The 15,534-nt window shown below is 28.0% G+C and overlaps 2 protein-coding genes across 4 annotated transcripts in view; both read left to right on the forward strand.

Annotated features, from left to right (window-relative positions):
* Positions 1–15,534, forward strand: part of LOC129963118 (uncharacterized protein KIAA0513-like) — a 63,097-nt gene that overhangs the window by 24,482 nt on the left and 23,081 nt on the right. Inside the window, exon 1 of one of the 3 annotated variants that reach the window (XM_056077199.1) lies at positions 7,893–8,187. The exons of 1 other annotated variant lie outside the window; for it this stretch is intronic. The gene's annotated coding sequence lies outside the window, so the exon portion shown is untranslated. Of the gene's footprint in view, positions 1–7,892; positions 8,188–10,848; positions 10,906–15,534 lie in introns of those variants that run through there. One more of the 3 variants, XM_056077201.1, reaches the window with a different exon arrangement.
* Positions 4,924–5,526, forward strand: LOC129962807 (histone-lysine N-methyltransferase SETMAR-like). Its single transcript, XM_056076806.1, has one exon. The coding sequence runs from the start codon at positions 4,924–4,926 to the stop codon at positions 5,524–5,526; it is 603 nt and encodes a 200-aa protein (XP_055932781.1).

Genomic DNA, 15,534 nt, shown 5'->3' on the forward strand with positions numbered 1-15,534 from the left:
ATTGCCAACCAATTTATTTTCCTAAATTTTTATAATTAAAAACATATTTTCCTGCATAATTTTTTACAATAGATTTCATTGTTGTAATGGAAATCAAACAGTTATCATTATTTTATCAAATATTTAATGATTTCATTCCATTGATGAAAACTAAAGAAAACAGATTCTGGTAATTTATACGAGCAGTTTAAATGAGAAATCAGAAAGTGAATTTACATTACAGCAAAAGACAACGAGTAATTTGAAAATTGATTATCCATTCACTTAATGGGCTTAATTCACTTAATGATATATGATTTGATTTCATTAGGCGAACTCCTCATTTGTTAAGATAATCATGAGCATCAAATTGCCCATAGGAGACTATATTTAAATTAAACATTATGAAACAAATATTCTGAGTGAACCAGCTGATTGCCGATGGTAGCCAGTCTAAAATAAAAATAACCCTTTGTCTAGTCAAAATGACTAGAAGACAGAATATCGATTTTTCCCTATGTTTTTTATAACGTTACTCCATCACTAAATATAGTTGTAGGAGCATATTTTCCTTTCATTCAGTACCAAAAAAGTTTTCTTTCAACAAATATTGTTTTAGGCATAAATTTATTCATATTTTATTGAAGTAATCGATCTGTTTAAAGAAAGAAAAAAGATAGACAAATATTTCCTCCAATTTTTCCATCTGCTGTTTAAGTGCGCAATGAGTTGGGTATTTTACATTTGCTTCGAAAAGTTTGATTGTGAATGATATGTTCTGAATTTCTTCTTCTTCTTTCTTCTCTTTCTGGAAATCGATTTTCACTGTAAACAAGATTTTAAATCGCAGCTGCGTACAGCAGAATATCTGAATCACGCGTCGAGCCATGAAAGAATGTAAAATAAAAGTTATTGGATGCTTACATAAAGTAAAAATACTTGATCATGAGTATTTTATATCGTGTTAATTTTATTAATTTATTTTTCATATTATCTGATATACTTGGCGTTGAGTGGAAAAAATGTTTATCATGTCTATTTTTTAAAAAAAATAAATGGAATTTTTTAATTTAAAAATACTCTTTTCTATGATATTTTAATACAAAAATCTTTGGTAATTTTATTTTTTTAAATTAAAATTAAAATATTTGCTGCATAGAACATTTTTAAATTTCTTAAGAATTACCGATTATTCCAAATGATTTTTTCTGGTGAATTTGAGACAAATAAACAAAATAAAACATCTACAGAATTTCATTCTATAGAAATGGTGGCACTCATAACAAAATGATCTTTAATGTGCATGAAAATATACGTTTTAATTAATAAATATAATTTTTACTAAATTTTCGCTAAAACCTTCAGTACACTTCATAATATTTGTGACGAAATTTTGAAAAAAAATCTATTGAGTAGTCCAGCTTTCTATAGAGTATAAATTTTACATGGATTATCAATATAATTATTTAAAATGGCCAAAGCTTGCTTTTTAAAAAAAATTAATAAAGGTACAACTTTTAAATTTTTTACCTTACGGAAGTTGTGTGTCTCATCATATAACAAAGGCATCCGGTTTTGGTGCGATATTAATCCCAATTAATTGATTAATTAATTATAATCCCAATTAATTTGGCGTACATTTTTTACCAAAGAGCCTATTACCATGCTATCTTTGAAATCTATAAGCTATTATTAGTGTCCGATTCATCGCTACGATAGGGCTAATATACAACTACCAAAAATGTCAAATAAGCATTTTGAACGTCTTTTTTTCCCGACCAATTGAAATAAAAATTTGTCACTGAATTAAAATAGTAACCACAAGGTCACACATCAAATTTAATTTATTTAAATTATTACGTTTTTGAGTCAGTGGGTTTTACATGTATGTGAAAATATAGACTGACATAGGTTAACTTTCTGACAGATATGATTCAAGATATAACATGGACATTCATTTTTGATGCTAAAATCGTACTGATAAATTGTCAACTTTATCGTCAGCTAGATCTGCTTCGATACTTGATACGGATTTACACTTTAAACAGTAAATCAGCGTGTTAAATTTTATTCCGTCTTGCTTTTTTCGTTTTGTTGTTATTGTGTTAACTTGTCGAACAGCCGGACAGAAGTTTTACTCTAAATGGATATCGTTCAAAATGTATTAGAAATCTACAGATTTAGTATAGAAGTCATATATTAAATTTCATCCATCTTGTCAACGAGTTTTTGAATTATTTAATTTACAGACAGACGGGTATAATTCCAAGATTTTTTTTTTTTTTTTTTGAAACGTAAAGTTTTTTTAAATTCTGGTATTCAATAATTTCTTTTTGTATATTTCGTATATGAAAAAGTACTTCGAATGTGAATCACTCTAAAATGCAATTTATTATTTATCATAGTCAGGTGAAATAAGATTAAATTAATACATATGATATAAGAAATTTAAAACTAATATTAGAAAGATGTGCTTTCCACAGCTTGTTTAGGAAATTTAAAGACATTAGTGTCAAATTGAGCGTTGTTGTGAAATTTTCAAAATGACTGACTTTTTCTCCCTAATTAGAAATGATTTTAAAAGGTAAAATGATATTTTTAGAACTATTAAAGAATATGCATAATGTTGATAAAAATGAAACATGCTGTTAAAAGAAATGATTTGTAAATAATTGTACTATTTTAAATTGGGAGAAATTAGAAAGCATATATATAAATAATAAGCAATTAGAATTTTAAAAAAAAATACATATTGTACAATACAGCGGACGCTGAAAAAAAAAATAGAAAAGATTATTACCGAAAAAAAAATCACTAAATATTATCGACTTTAAAAATATTTTGCTTATTAGCATCGTCAACTGCGAAAGTTTAAAATGTGCTCAAATCTGGTTTGATTGATGTATTAAAGTTTAATAAAATGTTGTAATGATTTAATCAATAATTGTTTTTTATATACAATATATATATTTTAAATGGTATATATATATATAATATTCAAATAAATTTTTAAGTTGCATTACTTCTATCATGAAATCAAAAAAATAAAAAAAGTAATACACTATTTTTACTTATATATATATATATTGAGAATTTCTAAAGTTAAAATCGAATAAATCGCTTCGTTCCCATTTTTTAAAATAAATTTTTTCATTTTTATTTTTTAAACCCCTTAAACTATAAATCGTGATCTTACTGGGTTGCGTAAAAAAGTGCTGGGATAACAAAATCGCTCATAACGTCTTCAGTTCTTTCAAAATCAATCTGTAAAACAAAATTATATTTAAAAGGTTTTATTAAAAGTATGTCCATAATTATTTTAATTTATTTATGCCGGTTATAAGCAAGCAGTATATCATGAAGTCCATTTTTAATAAAATAGTTAATTTAAATACACATTTCAACACATCTTGAGCTTAATCAACGATCTTAATGATTTATTTTTGTTTAATTTTTTAATTTCTTTATCTTTTTATTATTTTAATTTGGTAAAAACGAATGTCTTTATTTAATTATTAATTTCAATATCATATGACATTCATATTTATAAAAAATGAATTACAAATTTATACAAATGCACAATTTATAAACATTATCATAGTTAAGCGAGCTTAATGAATCAGATAAGAAATTTATTTTATAAAAATAAATTCCTGATTTTTTATAGTTATAGGAATTTGCATTTCTACAAATTTATTTATTTGGCAGCTAGAAAAATAAAGTTTTTAAACGACTTGCCTGCGGCACTAGACAGTTATCTAGCCTGCCTAACTGAAAATCTGCCATTAATTACAAGTTTAATGATAATTTTTCATATCTGAAAAGATTTTTTTTCATCTTGTAGAGAGTCTGCAAATACAAAAATAAGTTTTAAAAGCTCTGTTTAAAAAATAAAGAAGAAACACTTCTTTAAAGATTTTTTTTCCATCTTGTAGAGAGTCTGCAAATACAAAAATAAGTTTAAAAAGCTCTGTTTAAAAAATAAAGAAGAAACACTTCTTTAAAAAAAATATTCGATAAATGTTTATCGCTTTCATATACATTTTTATCAATTTAAAAACATGTGATGATAAAACACTGAAAAAGGATTTGTTTTTATCTTTTTTACCTTTATGGCTTCCTATGAAGAGGCGTTGGGAACATTTCACCGGTTTCGAATCTTATATTATCATCATATATAACAACACCCCAGCACACACACACACATACATTTTTTTTTCCCCCAGCTGTGAAATTTTACCTCCTTTAACGAATTTTGGTAGTGCGATTTTTTTTCCACTTCGATTTTCAAAGTATTAACGAACTCATTATTTATTTATTTCGAAATAATTTGTATAGAAACTTACAAAGTTAAACTGGTTGGTCTTATATTGCATATTAACCATTTCAGATTGTATTGAATGGGGTATTAGATTCGTGCTTCGCTGGGTATATTGAATTCGTTTAATTCCGATTAGATCTCTTATCCATATTTTTGATGTCTATGATTCTCTTAATTAAAATATTTTTAAGTGTCACATTGTGAGAGATTTCAGAGCCGTATTATTTTGAAAGTCTTCTGCTTGATTTATTTGTTGTGTAAATCAACTTCTTAATGGTGTTGAGTCCCATGACATCATAATGCCTTTAAAAATGCAATCGATCTTCTAATTGCAACTCTACTTCTTCCAGTTCTATCATTCGTGATACTCAAAGTTTCGGTTTCTTATTTCCCACTAGCTGTCTTTGGCAATCAAATGGTTCGCCGGCAATAATATTGGGTGAGTGCGAAAGTTCTACCTGTTTTTGGATATTCAAATTTGCATTGGAATTGGCGCTACACATGACATTGTAAAGACACAAATCGTCGGCCAATAAAAAGCGTGGATGCCTCACATATAAATGCATCGTATCTCACAAAGTTAATCATCTGAAAAAAAAATAAAAAAAATCAGAAGATGTAACATGGAATGCGAGAAAGAGCATATAAGACATTGCTTGTTATACGAGTTCGATAAAAAGAGTACGGCAGCCGCAGCACATCACAATCTTTGTCAAGTTTATGGAGAGGATACAATAGACGAAAGCACATGTCGTCGATGGTTTCGTAAATTTAGAGAAGGAGACAGAAGCTGCCAAGATCAGGCTAGGAGTGGCCGGCCATCACAAGTTGAAGACGATATTGACATAGCCATAAGGAACAACCCGAGCCTAACCGTGCAAGAATTAGCGGAGACCTTCAACGTACACTGGAGAACAGCCGAGAGACGGTTGGTTAAGTTGGGTTTTACAAGAAAGTTAGATCTTTGGGTTTCACATAACCTGACAGCTAATCAACAAGATGTCCGAATCGCCACCTGTGTTTCCTTGCTTTCCCGGTACAAAAACGCCATATTCTTGAGACGAATTGTGACAGGAGATGAGAAATGGGTTATGTACTGTAACTTAAAGCGTCGTAGTACTGTGTGTCGTTCTTCTGACCCGCTTGCATTGATTTCGAAAGCTGAATTTCCTCCCAAGAAGATGTTATTGAATGTGTGGTGGGTTGTGCAGGGAATAATTCACTAGGAGGACCTGGCACTGAACCAAACCATCAATGCTGCCTCCTATTCTTTACAGTTAGACAGGTTGCATTCAAATTTGGTAGCAAAGCGGTCAGATCTCACCAATCGTCGTGGTGTTATCCTTCATCATGATAACGCCATGCCACATGCTGCTGTCATCACTCGCCAAAAATTACTGTGCTTTGGTTGGGAGGTTTTATTCCATCCTCCCAATTCTCTTGACTTGGCACCGACTGACTATCACCTATTTCGTGCGTTGCCCTTTAATTCCTTCAGTCCTACAACGATTCCTTCCGTCAGGAAATCTTTGATGATCTTGATGCTGTGAAAACTGCCATCCAAGACGAAACCGACGGAATTTTATCGCCCTGGGAATCATCTCCTACCAGAAAGATGGCAAGAGGTCATAGATAGCACTGGGGACTATGCACAATAATAGGTACTGTTCATTTTGCGTAAATTTGATCTTCTTTATGGGTAATAAAAACGGGTAGAACATTTGCACTCATCCAATAGTTGTGTATAATTTCAATTTAATCTCTTACACATAAAGTGACGTTGATATAAAAAAAAAGTTTCAATAACAGAGTCCAGTCCCATGACATCATTGCGATATTAAAAATTGTTGAATTTGGGTAATCATTTGCAATTTGCATGTTGTCTTTTGCGGTTCACTTTCGGTTGTCATTTCACCTTCCGCTTCCACGTATAATTTGATATGATAATTAGCAGAAACTTTCTTTTTTAGCTTCAAACAATGAAGGAAAATCATGGGGTTAAATATTCGGGAAAATAAGGAGAATGGACTGAATTTCATGCAATGAAATGAAATCTATTGTTGAGAATCAAGCAAAAAAAATATTTTCAAAAAATTGTTAAAATTGCGAAGCAAAATAAATAAATAAAGAAGTAATATATAAAACAAAATTTTTAAAGTCAATTCCAACTTAGGTCAACAATTTTTTTTATTTTTTATTTTAGGCATTTTTTATTAAATAATTACAAAATTAGTGACAAACTTGGCGCCCATTTGGTAACATGGCGACGGATTTGGCGACCAAATAGAAATTACTGGACAGATTTAATTAATTAATTAATATTTTAAAAAAAGTGTATAAACATCAAGTGTCATCCACTAACAGTTTAAAAAAATGTAGTTGAACTTGAGTGGATGAATAGAAGTATTTTATTAACGATTGAAAATTTGAACAAGATATATATATAGAGAGAGTGAGTGAGCTAATAGTAAGAGTTGAAAAAAATGAAATAAAAATAAAAATCTGCCCTGTCATTATTAAATTCATGTCATTTGAAAGACAATTTTTAAATTTTAAAATGATACAAAAATCAGCTCTATGGGATAACATTTATAAGTTATTGTGGTTAAATAACAAAAATCTCACTTACTTTTTAATTAATAAAAATTCTAAAAATAGGTTTAAAAAATATTGCTCTGAAATGCGAGTTTCCATGGTCCAAAGTGTATGAGCTATATTTGGTAAATATAGGTCAAACAGTTTGTCCTGTAAAACGCCAATAATAAAACAAAATAAAAAGACCTAACTCTAAACGATGTTTGTTTTGTTTTTGCCTTTTCATTTTGAAATAATCCATTAAAAAAAACACCTAGGTTAATTAAATTTCTTAATTTTATTTATATTAATATATCATGTGAAGACTTTCTTTAGGTATCAAAATTTGACCTTAAAATATGTTTTATATCGAGGCGTTCTATTGTTTTTGCTAGATATCCCCCCTCCCTTTTTTCCAGCTGACTCTTACAGAGAACAAAGAATATTCAAAATCATTTTATTTGGAAAAGTTTGATGGGACTTTGCCATCAAAATTGCCATTTTTCTTTTATTTTCCCATAATTTTTAAAAACAAGTTTATTCTAATTAATTGCATAATTTTATTCAAAAAAATTATTCATTCCCATTTTGGTTCTTACCTAAATTAAATGTTTCATAATATTTCTTAAAGAAGAAAAAAAAATTACAAAGCTGAAAAAAGTTAGAGAGAAAAAATGCAGGCCTTTAAACAGATCGATCGTAATGAAGTCCCTGCCATGTTCTTTAATAGCTTGGAGGGAAAAAAAAAAGATCTATTGTGTTATAATTTATTCCTTTTCGATTTTTTCCTATCAATGGTATGTTTTCAACATGAGCAGCATGCACGCGATCGCAAGAAAAAAGTAGATGACATTTATTTTGACAAGTCGTTTAGGCGCCTTGGCGAAGTGAGATAGGTTTGCCATATCAAGACAAGTAACGATTAAGCTTATTAAATGTACATTATTTTGAAAATATCGCCAAAAAGGCGATGTCTTATTCTAACTAGTAGTCTTTTCACTTTGACGTTAGTATGTAGAGCACCAAGGGCAGAGTGCTTCGGTGAAAACCGGCATCTAGAATTTGGGTGCTACTGTACCAAGTAATATTTGGATTATGTGATCAGGAATGCCGTTGTGTTTAAGAATGGAATTTTTTAAAATTCACGTATTTAGCTTAGCAACTGCTAGTTTTCTGAAAGACTCCTGCGATACTATAGGAATATATTACAATAACAAATCACCTCGATTATACATTAATTGATGAGTGATTTTCTTTTCTGTTTCCTTTAAAAATTACTTTATTCTTAAAGAAATCCGAATAAATGTGAACAGGTAAGTCAAATATCATTGTGTTTTTTATTATTTTGTTTTATAAAATGAAATAAAATGGTGCAATTCAATATTATTTATAAATTTAATTATTCTTAAAATATATATTTTTTCCCACAAGTATCATTTTTATTATTTCAGATGAATATAGAAAGAAGGTAAAATTCATTTTACTCATGACATAAATTTCATATATAATACAAAGAGAATTTAAGAAGCTGTAGATAATTTAATTTAGAATGCTTGGAAATGGGTTTATATTTCTCACCTTCCATTCTCATCATTTAAATTTTAGATAGTTTAACAAATGTTGGATATCATAGATATTTTTCCATCATTTATTTGAATAAGTTGAAGAGTAGTCTTGCTTTTCTTCTAAAAAATGTTATCTTTTTTTATATTTTTCTTTTCATTTTAAATAATATGTTGGTGTAATCTGAAAACGAATTTTTTAAACATAATATTATATTACATTCCAATGGTATTTGCAATGACATCAAAATGTCTTTCATTTGTGATACTTTTTTTTTCAGAAATATCGGAAAAACTATCATATTAACTGCTATTATTTTTATTTCTGCTTCTTTAATTTCCTTCTTAAAATGCCTTTTTAATTTTTATTATTTAATCTTTAAGTTATTAATATAAAATGATCATGAAATGTTCATTTTATATTATTAGAAAATTATGTTCAATTCAAAAAAATTCTTTATAAACAATTAAAAATAAAAGAGAGTACTTGTATTATAGACATAAAAAATTTTTCTTGTAAAATTTGCATAATTTCAAAATACTGTTTTTTCAACATATTTTAGATTTTAATATTATGATAGAGGAATGTATTAATATTTGTAAGAAATAACTTTCTGATGTTAAAGATGGTGCTGATAATTGTTTTCAATTATTTTATTTATATTTTGACCCATTTCTTTTCAAAATTGCTCTAGTTTTTTTTTTATTTTTTATAATCAATTGTATCAAGAGTTGCAGCGATCTCGCATCAATAATTGCAATATGTATCAGTATTTGTAATAATAGGAATATTTATCATTAATAATAACATATTAATTTTTTCTTGCTGTATTAATTTTATAAGCTAACATTTTAAATTTTTATTGAATTTATGAACATGTGAAAGAATTAATTAAGAATGAAGATTTTTTTTTAATTCGACCTTACTTATAATACAAATTAACAAAAATATATTTGTTTATCTCATCCTGAAGATATTTCTACTTTATGGGATGAATGAATGCTTTTTATTGAAAAATACAATAATAAAAAGAAATTAATCCTTTGTACAGTATCAAATAATATGTTACTATTTTAAACATACTTAAGATATGAGGGTATTTAATTTCAAATTATCCCTAACAATCCTTTCGATAAATTGTTTGACTGCAAATTTGTGAATTTGCTATTGCTATAGGCAATGCACAGTTGATTTGAAATATTTTTATGAAACACCACTCAAGAAGACAAACATTAAAACTAAAATAATGTATTACAAAAAATCATATACACATAAATTGTATTTTTGTCTCTCAATAGATTATTTTCTAAAATTTCATGTAGAGAAGCATCTATCATTTTTAATAACATTTGATATTGCATGGCAAACTGAAGTCATTAGTTTCATAACATTATAACTATATTTTATATCTCATAACCAAAAATCTAAGTTCATAACAGAAAGGGGACAAATGATATTTAAGTTATGTCATGTCAAAAAAGATTCTATTGGATTGCAATAATTGAAATTAGAATAATTTTCTTTTAAACATTTCTTCACTTTTAAGCTTTGTAGCTATTGTCATGCTTGCATGTATTAAGTTTATTTTTTTAAATATGTCTTTATGTGTTTAACTGACAGTTAGTTTGGGATAATTAATATGCTTTGATAATTTTTCCCATGTGATTGCTGATTCAATTAGGCTTCATCATATTATTAATCTTATTCCTCTGCATACATATTTTTTACTGTAATGTTATATGTTAAAATAAATATTTTATTTCTGGGTACTTTCTTATCATCAAGAAATCTTAACCATTTGAAAAATTCTTCAGGTCTTTAAAAAAGGAATTATTTAATCTTAGATACTTCATCTGCCTCCTTCCCTTGTCCCTCATTTTAAGTCAAATTTGTTTTGCTAAACTCTGATTTTAATTATTTTAAAGCAATTCTGATATGTGTTTTAATCTGTATCTTATAACATTTAGGGTATCTATATGAGAAATAAGATAAGAATATTAAAAAACTGAACCAAAATGTACTTTGATATTTCATAATCTATGTGCATATGCGTAGGTATATGGTTAAATTTTTGAGAAAACAAATTTCATCATACTCCTTACATTTTTGTCTCTTAATTTGTTATCCAGATTATGTTAAATTACATAAAAATTATACAAATATCTCCAAAAAACATTTTTTATGAGATGCCGATAAAAGACAATACAAGATTCTAGATATGTTTCAAGCTTCTCAAGGCTATGTACTGAAATACTTTACAAGATTCTAGATACGTTAGAATACATCAGGTGATCAGACAGATGACGGGGATTTATGATGTTTAAAGCTGTCTTAGAGGTGTGTGTTTACTCATCTGCTTGTGCTTTTGTAACCTTTCTGCCTAAATATTTCTACAGGAAAAGTTAGTTCTGTTGATTGTAAGCTGTAGATGTGGTTACAGGATAAGCGTTTTGTGTGATGCAAAGCTGGTTAGTAAACATTTACTGTTTGTCAGTGAAATTTTTTAATGTTTTTTAATTGCCTATGAAAAAAAATCATTGTTAATTAGAATAAAAAAAAAACGGAGATAAAAAATGTGCATTGTTGTCATGTCAAAAACTTAAACTATTTTTAAAGCATATCAGTTTTAAAACACTGTTTAACATTTTAAAATAGTTTGTAATTTTTTAAATGCCCTGTAAATCTTTAAAATTGAGAGACAGATTATTTGCATAAGCTCATAGGAAAATAAACTGAAATGAAAATGCAACTTAATTATTTCATAAAAATTTCATTTTAAATATTTAGATTTATTAGTTTTTTTTTTTTTTTTTAATTTTGTCCTTTATGAAAATTTTATGTTTTAGAATAGTTGCTTTCCTTTCTGATTTTTTTTTTTGAATTATTGAGAAAATAATTTTTAAGTATTAATTTTATCATTACAAGTACAATTGACATTAGGAATTTTTAAAATTAGAATTGTAATTTGTGGATTATTGTATATTTTATTTTTATTCAGTTTTTTTTATTTATGATTATTTAATTATATCATGTTCTGATTTTTTGCTGTTATCTTGAAACATAAATAATAAAAATAATTTTAATTTATGGTGTTTAAATCTGCATAATCTCACCATGTTAAAGAAATTAATGTTTGAATTATAAAAAAAATTAATTAAATTATAATTTCATAGTTCAATTTCTCTTAAAAAGCTGTAGCATTTTAACTTATATATATTTTGCTTGTCTATATAAATTCTGTTCTATGTGATTTTACTAACAATTTTTAATTCAATGCTTGAAATGTTTGACTCCTGCTTTAAAGTGTTTTACTATTGTAAAAAACACTGAACTTACTAAAAAAAAGTACTAAGTACTTAAGGTATTTAATATTATATTTATTTTATTTGAATTCTATACCACTTCTTTCTCAAGCTTGCTACTACAGAACAGACCTCCTATTAGAAGGGAATTCACTTCCTAAATTGCTTGCAACGGGATATATAGATAATAGAATCATTAGGTGGCAGAAATGGAAGGGGGAAAAATGAGTTTACAATGTTTATATTAAATAGTACAAAATAAATTATAGCCATGTAAAATAGTTTAATGGTTAATTATAGTGATAAGTAATTTTCTGAAAGCTTACATCTTAATTCCAGGAGCTTCATGCTGGCAAATTATGCCATTTTATATTAGTTTCAGATTCCACAAATCTTGTGTCTCATTATCATAAATTAAATTATAGTATTTTATTTAAAATGATAATTAATTATTTTTAAATGATAAAAACTTCTTAAAATAAACTGAACGCAAACTTATTTTTGACTGACAGAAATTGTCCTATTAAAAAAAACCCCCTAAGCTATCTAAATACACTGGTCTTCCATAAAAAAGAAAAAAGGAAAATCCATTTCACGATATCAAATGGAACGGTGGTGTATGTATGTCATTCTCAAAAATTATAATATATGTATTCAAGCAATGATTTTGTGTGAAATGTAAGAAGGGAAATATTCCCTTTATGGAAATATGTTCAATATTCTGGTGTAGGAATGGATAAGGCTTAAATAGGCATCCTGTGTCATATATAATTCACTCCATTGTGATGCCGGCGTCCTGGCCTAGGGGATATCGCGTCTTCCCCGTAATCTGGGCATCCCGGGTTCGAGTTCTGGTTCGGGCATGGTTGTTCTTTACCCTGTGTGTTGCTATCTGTGAAACCGTGTTCTAACGACCTGTGAGTCTGCAGACAGGCAGGTCGTTGGAATACAGCTTGAGTGGTGTGGAAGAACCCCCCCCCCCTCCCTGTAAGATGTGGTGCAAGCGAGTGTCATCTTCATATGAGCTAAGTCACACTGCGGCCCTCGGGTGCTCAGGGGCCTTTACCCTCAGAAGCTACTGCACAAACTCTGCTTAAAATCGCTGACTTCGTCAGCGGGCTTATCTATAGCAAGTTCCATAAATAACAACTCCTTTGTAATTTTAACAATCTGTTCTATTTACTTTATTCTCTTGAAATTTTACAAACATAGAACGGCACGGAATTCAACAGTAAAGGCATAAAGGTAATAATTGTAGATCCATTTTCGTTCCTTTTAAATCAATCATTCATCAATTCCACACTCACTCGGCTATATATATAGACTGACTAAATTGATTTCCTTATCGGATAGGGAAAAACGCGCACTAGAAATTCCCTTTCTAAGGATTACATTAAAACTGGACCCCAATCTTTAAAGATGTCATGGGGACAAAACGTTAATGTGTTTTTGTTACTTTTTGAAGCCAAATATGATAAGGGGAGGGGGAATTATACTAGCACCATTTACAATGATTAAACTACTGACTGTAATTATGGGGGTTAATAATATTAGGCCTGCTCGCAGCTTGATTTCGTTATGCCACTAATTGTATATAAAAAGTGATTAAACACGGATAGCATTAAAACTAATATTTTCTGCTCTACACTTGCATCTCTGTTTGTGATTATTTCATCTACTTTTATTTGCAGAGGTTATTTTCAAAATTCATTAAATCAGGTATTTTATTAATTTTCAAAACTAATATTAATATGAAGAATAGTTCAGAATATCTCTCAGTATTAAAGATATCAGTTTATTCAAAATATTGTAAAGAAATTGCTTTCTTTCATGAATGTAAATTACCGCTCGTACCGATAATCGATTTAATGTGGAAAAATTTTATATGCGAATTTTCAAGTGTTTTCAAGCTTATCTTGCAGCCTTCAGGTATGCCAATTTTAATGACTTCCGTTTTAAAATTGAAATAAGATTCAGATTGCTTTCGATTTATCCAGAATATCCAAGATGTAAAGATAAATAAATAACATGAAATAAAAATAAAACCTGTTCTTTGAAAAAACCTGAAAACTTTACTTCAATTGTAAATCTTCAAAGCCCTGCATATTTTTTGTAGAATTAACCCCCCCCAGATAAATTAATATTTATGTATTTCTAGAAATTAAAAAAAAATCAAGTTTTGTGATCAAAGTTTTTATTAAAAGTTTTGTTTCGTTCTTTTGTTTTAAACGACGAGAACATTAAGATAATTTTTGATGGCTGCTATATTGATATGTTTCGATTGAAGAAACATTCCCTTAAATCCAATGAATTGCTGCAAGTTAGCCTTATTGATTTTAAAAATGACTTCGGAGTTCTGACGGGTAGGGGAGAGGGGCATTCAAGTCGATTGGAAAGATGCCGATTGGAAGTGGCGGTTAACGGAGTACATAAACTGAAAGGCCCTACACATTCGCACCTAACTAGGAAAAAAAAAAAAAAAACGCAGCTACATGGTTTAGTAAAATTTACATGGAAAAATTTTTGATGAAAAATCTCAGAAATAGATGATAAATTTACAAAAAGTACGGGATGGAAGGGAAAAAAAAAAAAAGAAAAAAAAAAAGAAAGAAAAGGGTGGGCTCTATTTGTCAGATAAATAAATTAGTATAAAAATATAACTTTTTCGTGTTTAAAAACATTAGGGTAATGTTAATATTTTGCCATGAAAAATTTGTCAGGTTCCTGTTTGCTTCATGATCATTTAGTTCTCTCAGTATTCATGAACAGCGAGCATTTGCTTAAATAAAATTGTGTACAAACGTAGATCCGTATAATCACGATAAATAAATAAATCGGAATATTTACAATTTCAGAATTACTTAAGTAAAAAATTGAAATAAATATCATTAACACGTTGATTAAATAAGATGTGTTGATATTTTTGAGATGACGAGGCGCTTCTTAATTTGTATTACATAGTGATGCTAAATGACAAAATTTGCTACTGATTCCAGTATGTGTTATTAACATCATTTTCTTGTTTGTATAAATTACTAGCCGTCTTTGGCGATCAGTTCATTCGGCAGGAATATTGTTTGTGTTATTTCCAATAAAATCTCTAATGCTTTACTTGATTTTTTATGTTAATGACTACTCCGAGAAAATATTTTTGACAGACATGAAAGCTATATTATTTTATTAACTTTGTATCTGCTCATTGTGAATATGAATCTTCATAATAAAGTCAAATTTCTTGACATAAAAAAATTAATTAGAAAAGTAACTTAATATAAAAATAACTAATAAATAAGAAAATGACTTAATAAATAAGATATCTTTTAAAAAGGTCTAGTCGTAAAGGTTCAATTCAAGTCTATAGTCTATTTTCTAATTTTCATGTTATTGTATCTTCACTTTTTTCAAGTTAACTGCACAGATATTAAACAGCAATCCTTGTTCTTAGTTTTCAACAAATGGAAGAAAATGGAACAATGAAAAGGTTTGAACTTCAATTCAGCAGTAAAATCTATTGTTAAAAATTATGCAAATTTTTTTTAAAAAATCCAAAATTCAGGAAAAATGTGTGGGATTGATAAATTAATATCATTAAAAAGATAATTTTTTGAATTGTAAATGGTGTAAAAGAATCGCTTAGTGTAATAAATTTTGCGGTAATAAATGTAATATATTTTTTGATATCGCGGAAAAATGCTAAAATATTGTTTAATTTTTGGTTAGTTAAAGCTCTAATAAAATTTTCAAAAAAAAAAAAAAAAAAAAAAAAAACCCACTCCTATATGTTTTGTAGAACGG

Source organism: Argiope bruennichi, chromosome 3 (assembly GCF_947563725.1).
Source record: "Argiope bruennichi chromosome 3, qqArgBrue1.1, whole genome shotgun sequence".
NCBI lineage: Eukaryota > Metazoa > Arthropoda > Arachnida > Araneae > Araneidae > Argiope > Argiope bruennichi.

Excerpts from the sequence above, each read along its gene's own strand:
- LOC129962807 (XM_056076806.1), top strand. The coding sequence starts at position 4,924 with ATGGAATGCGAGAAAGAGCATATAAGACATTGCTTGTTATACGAGTTC.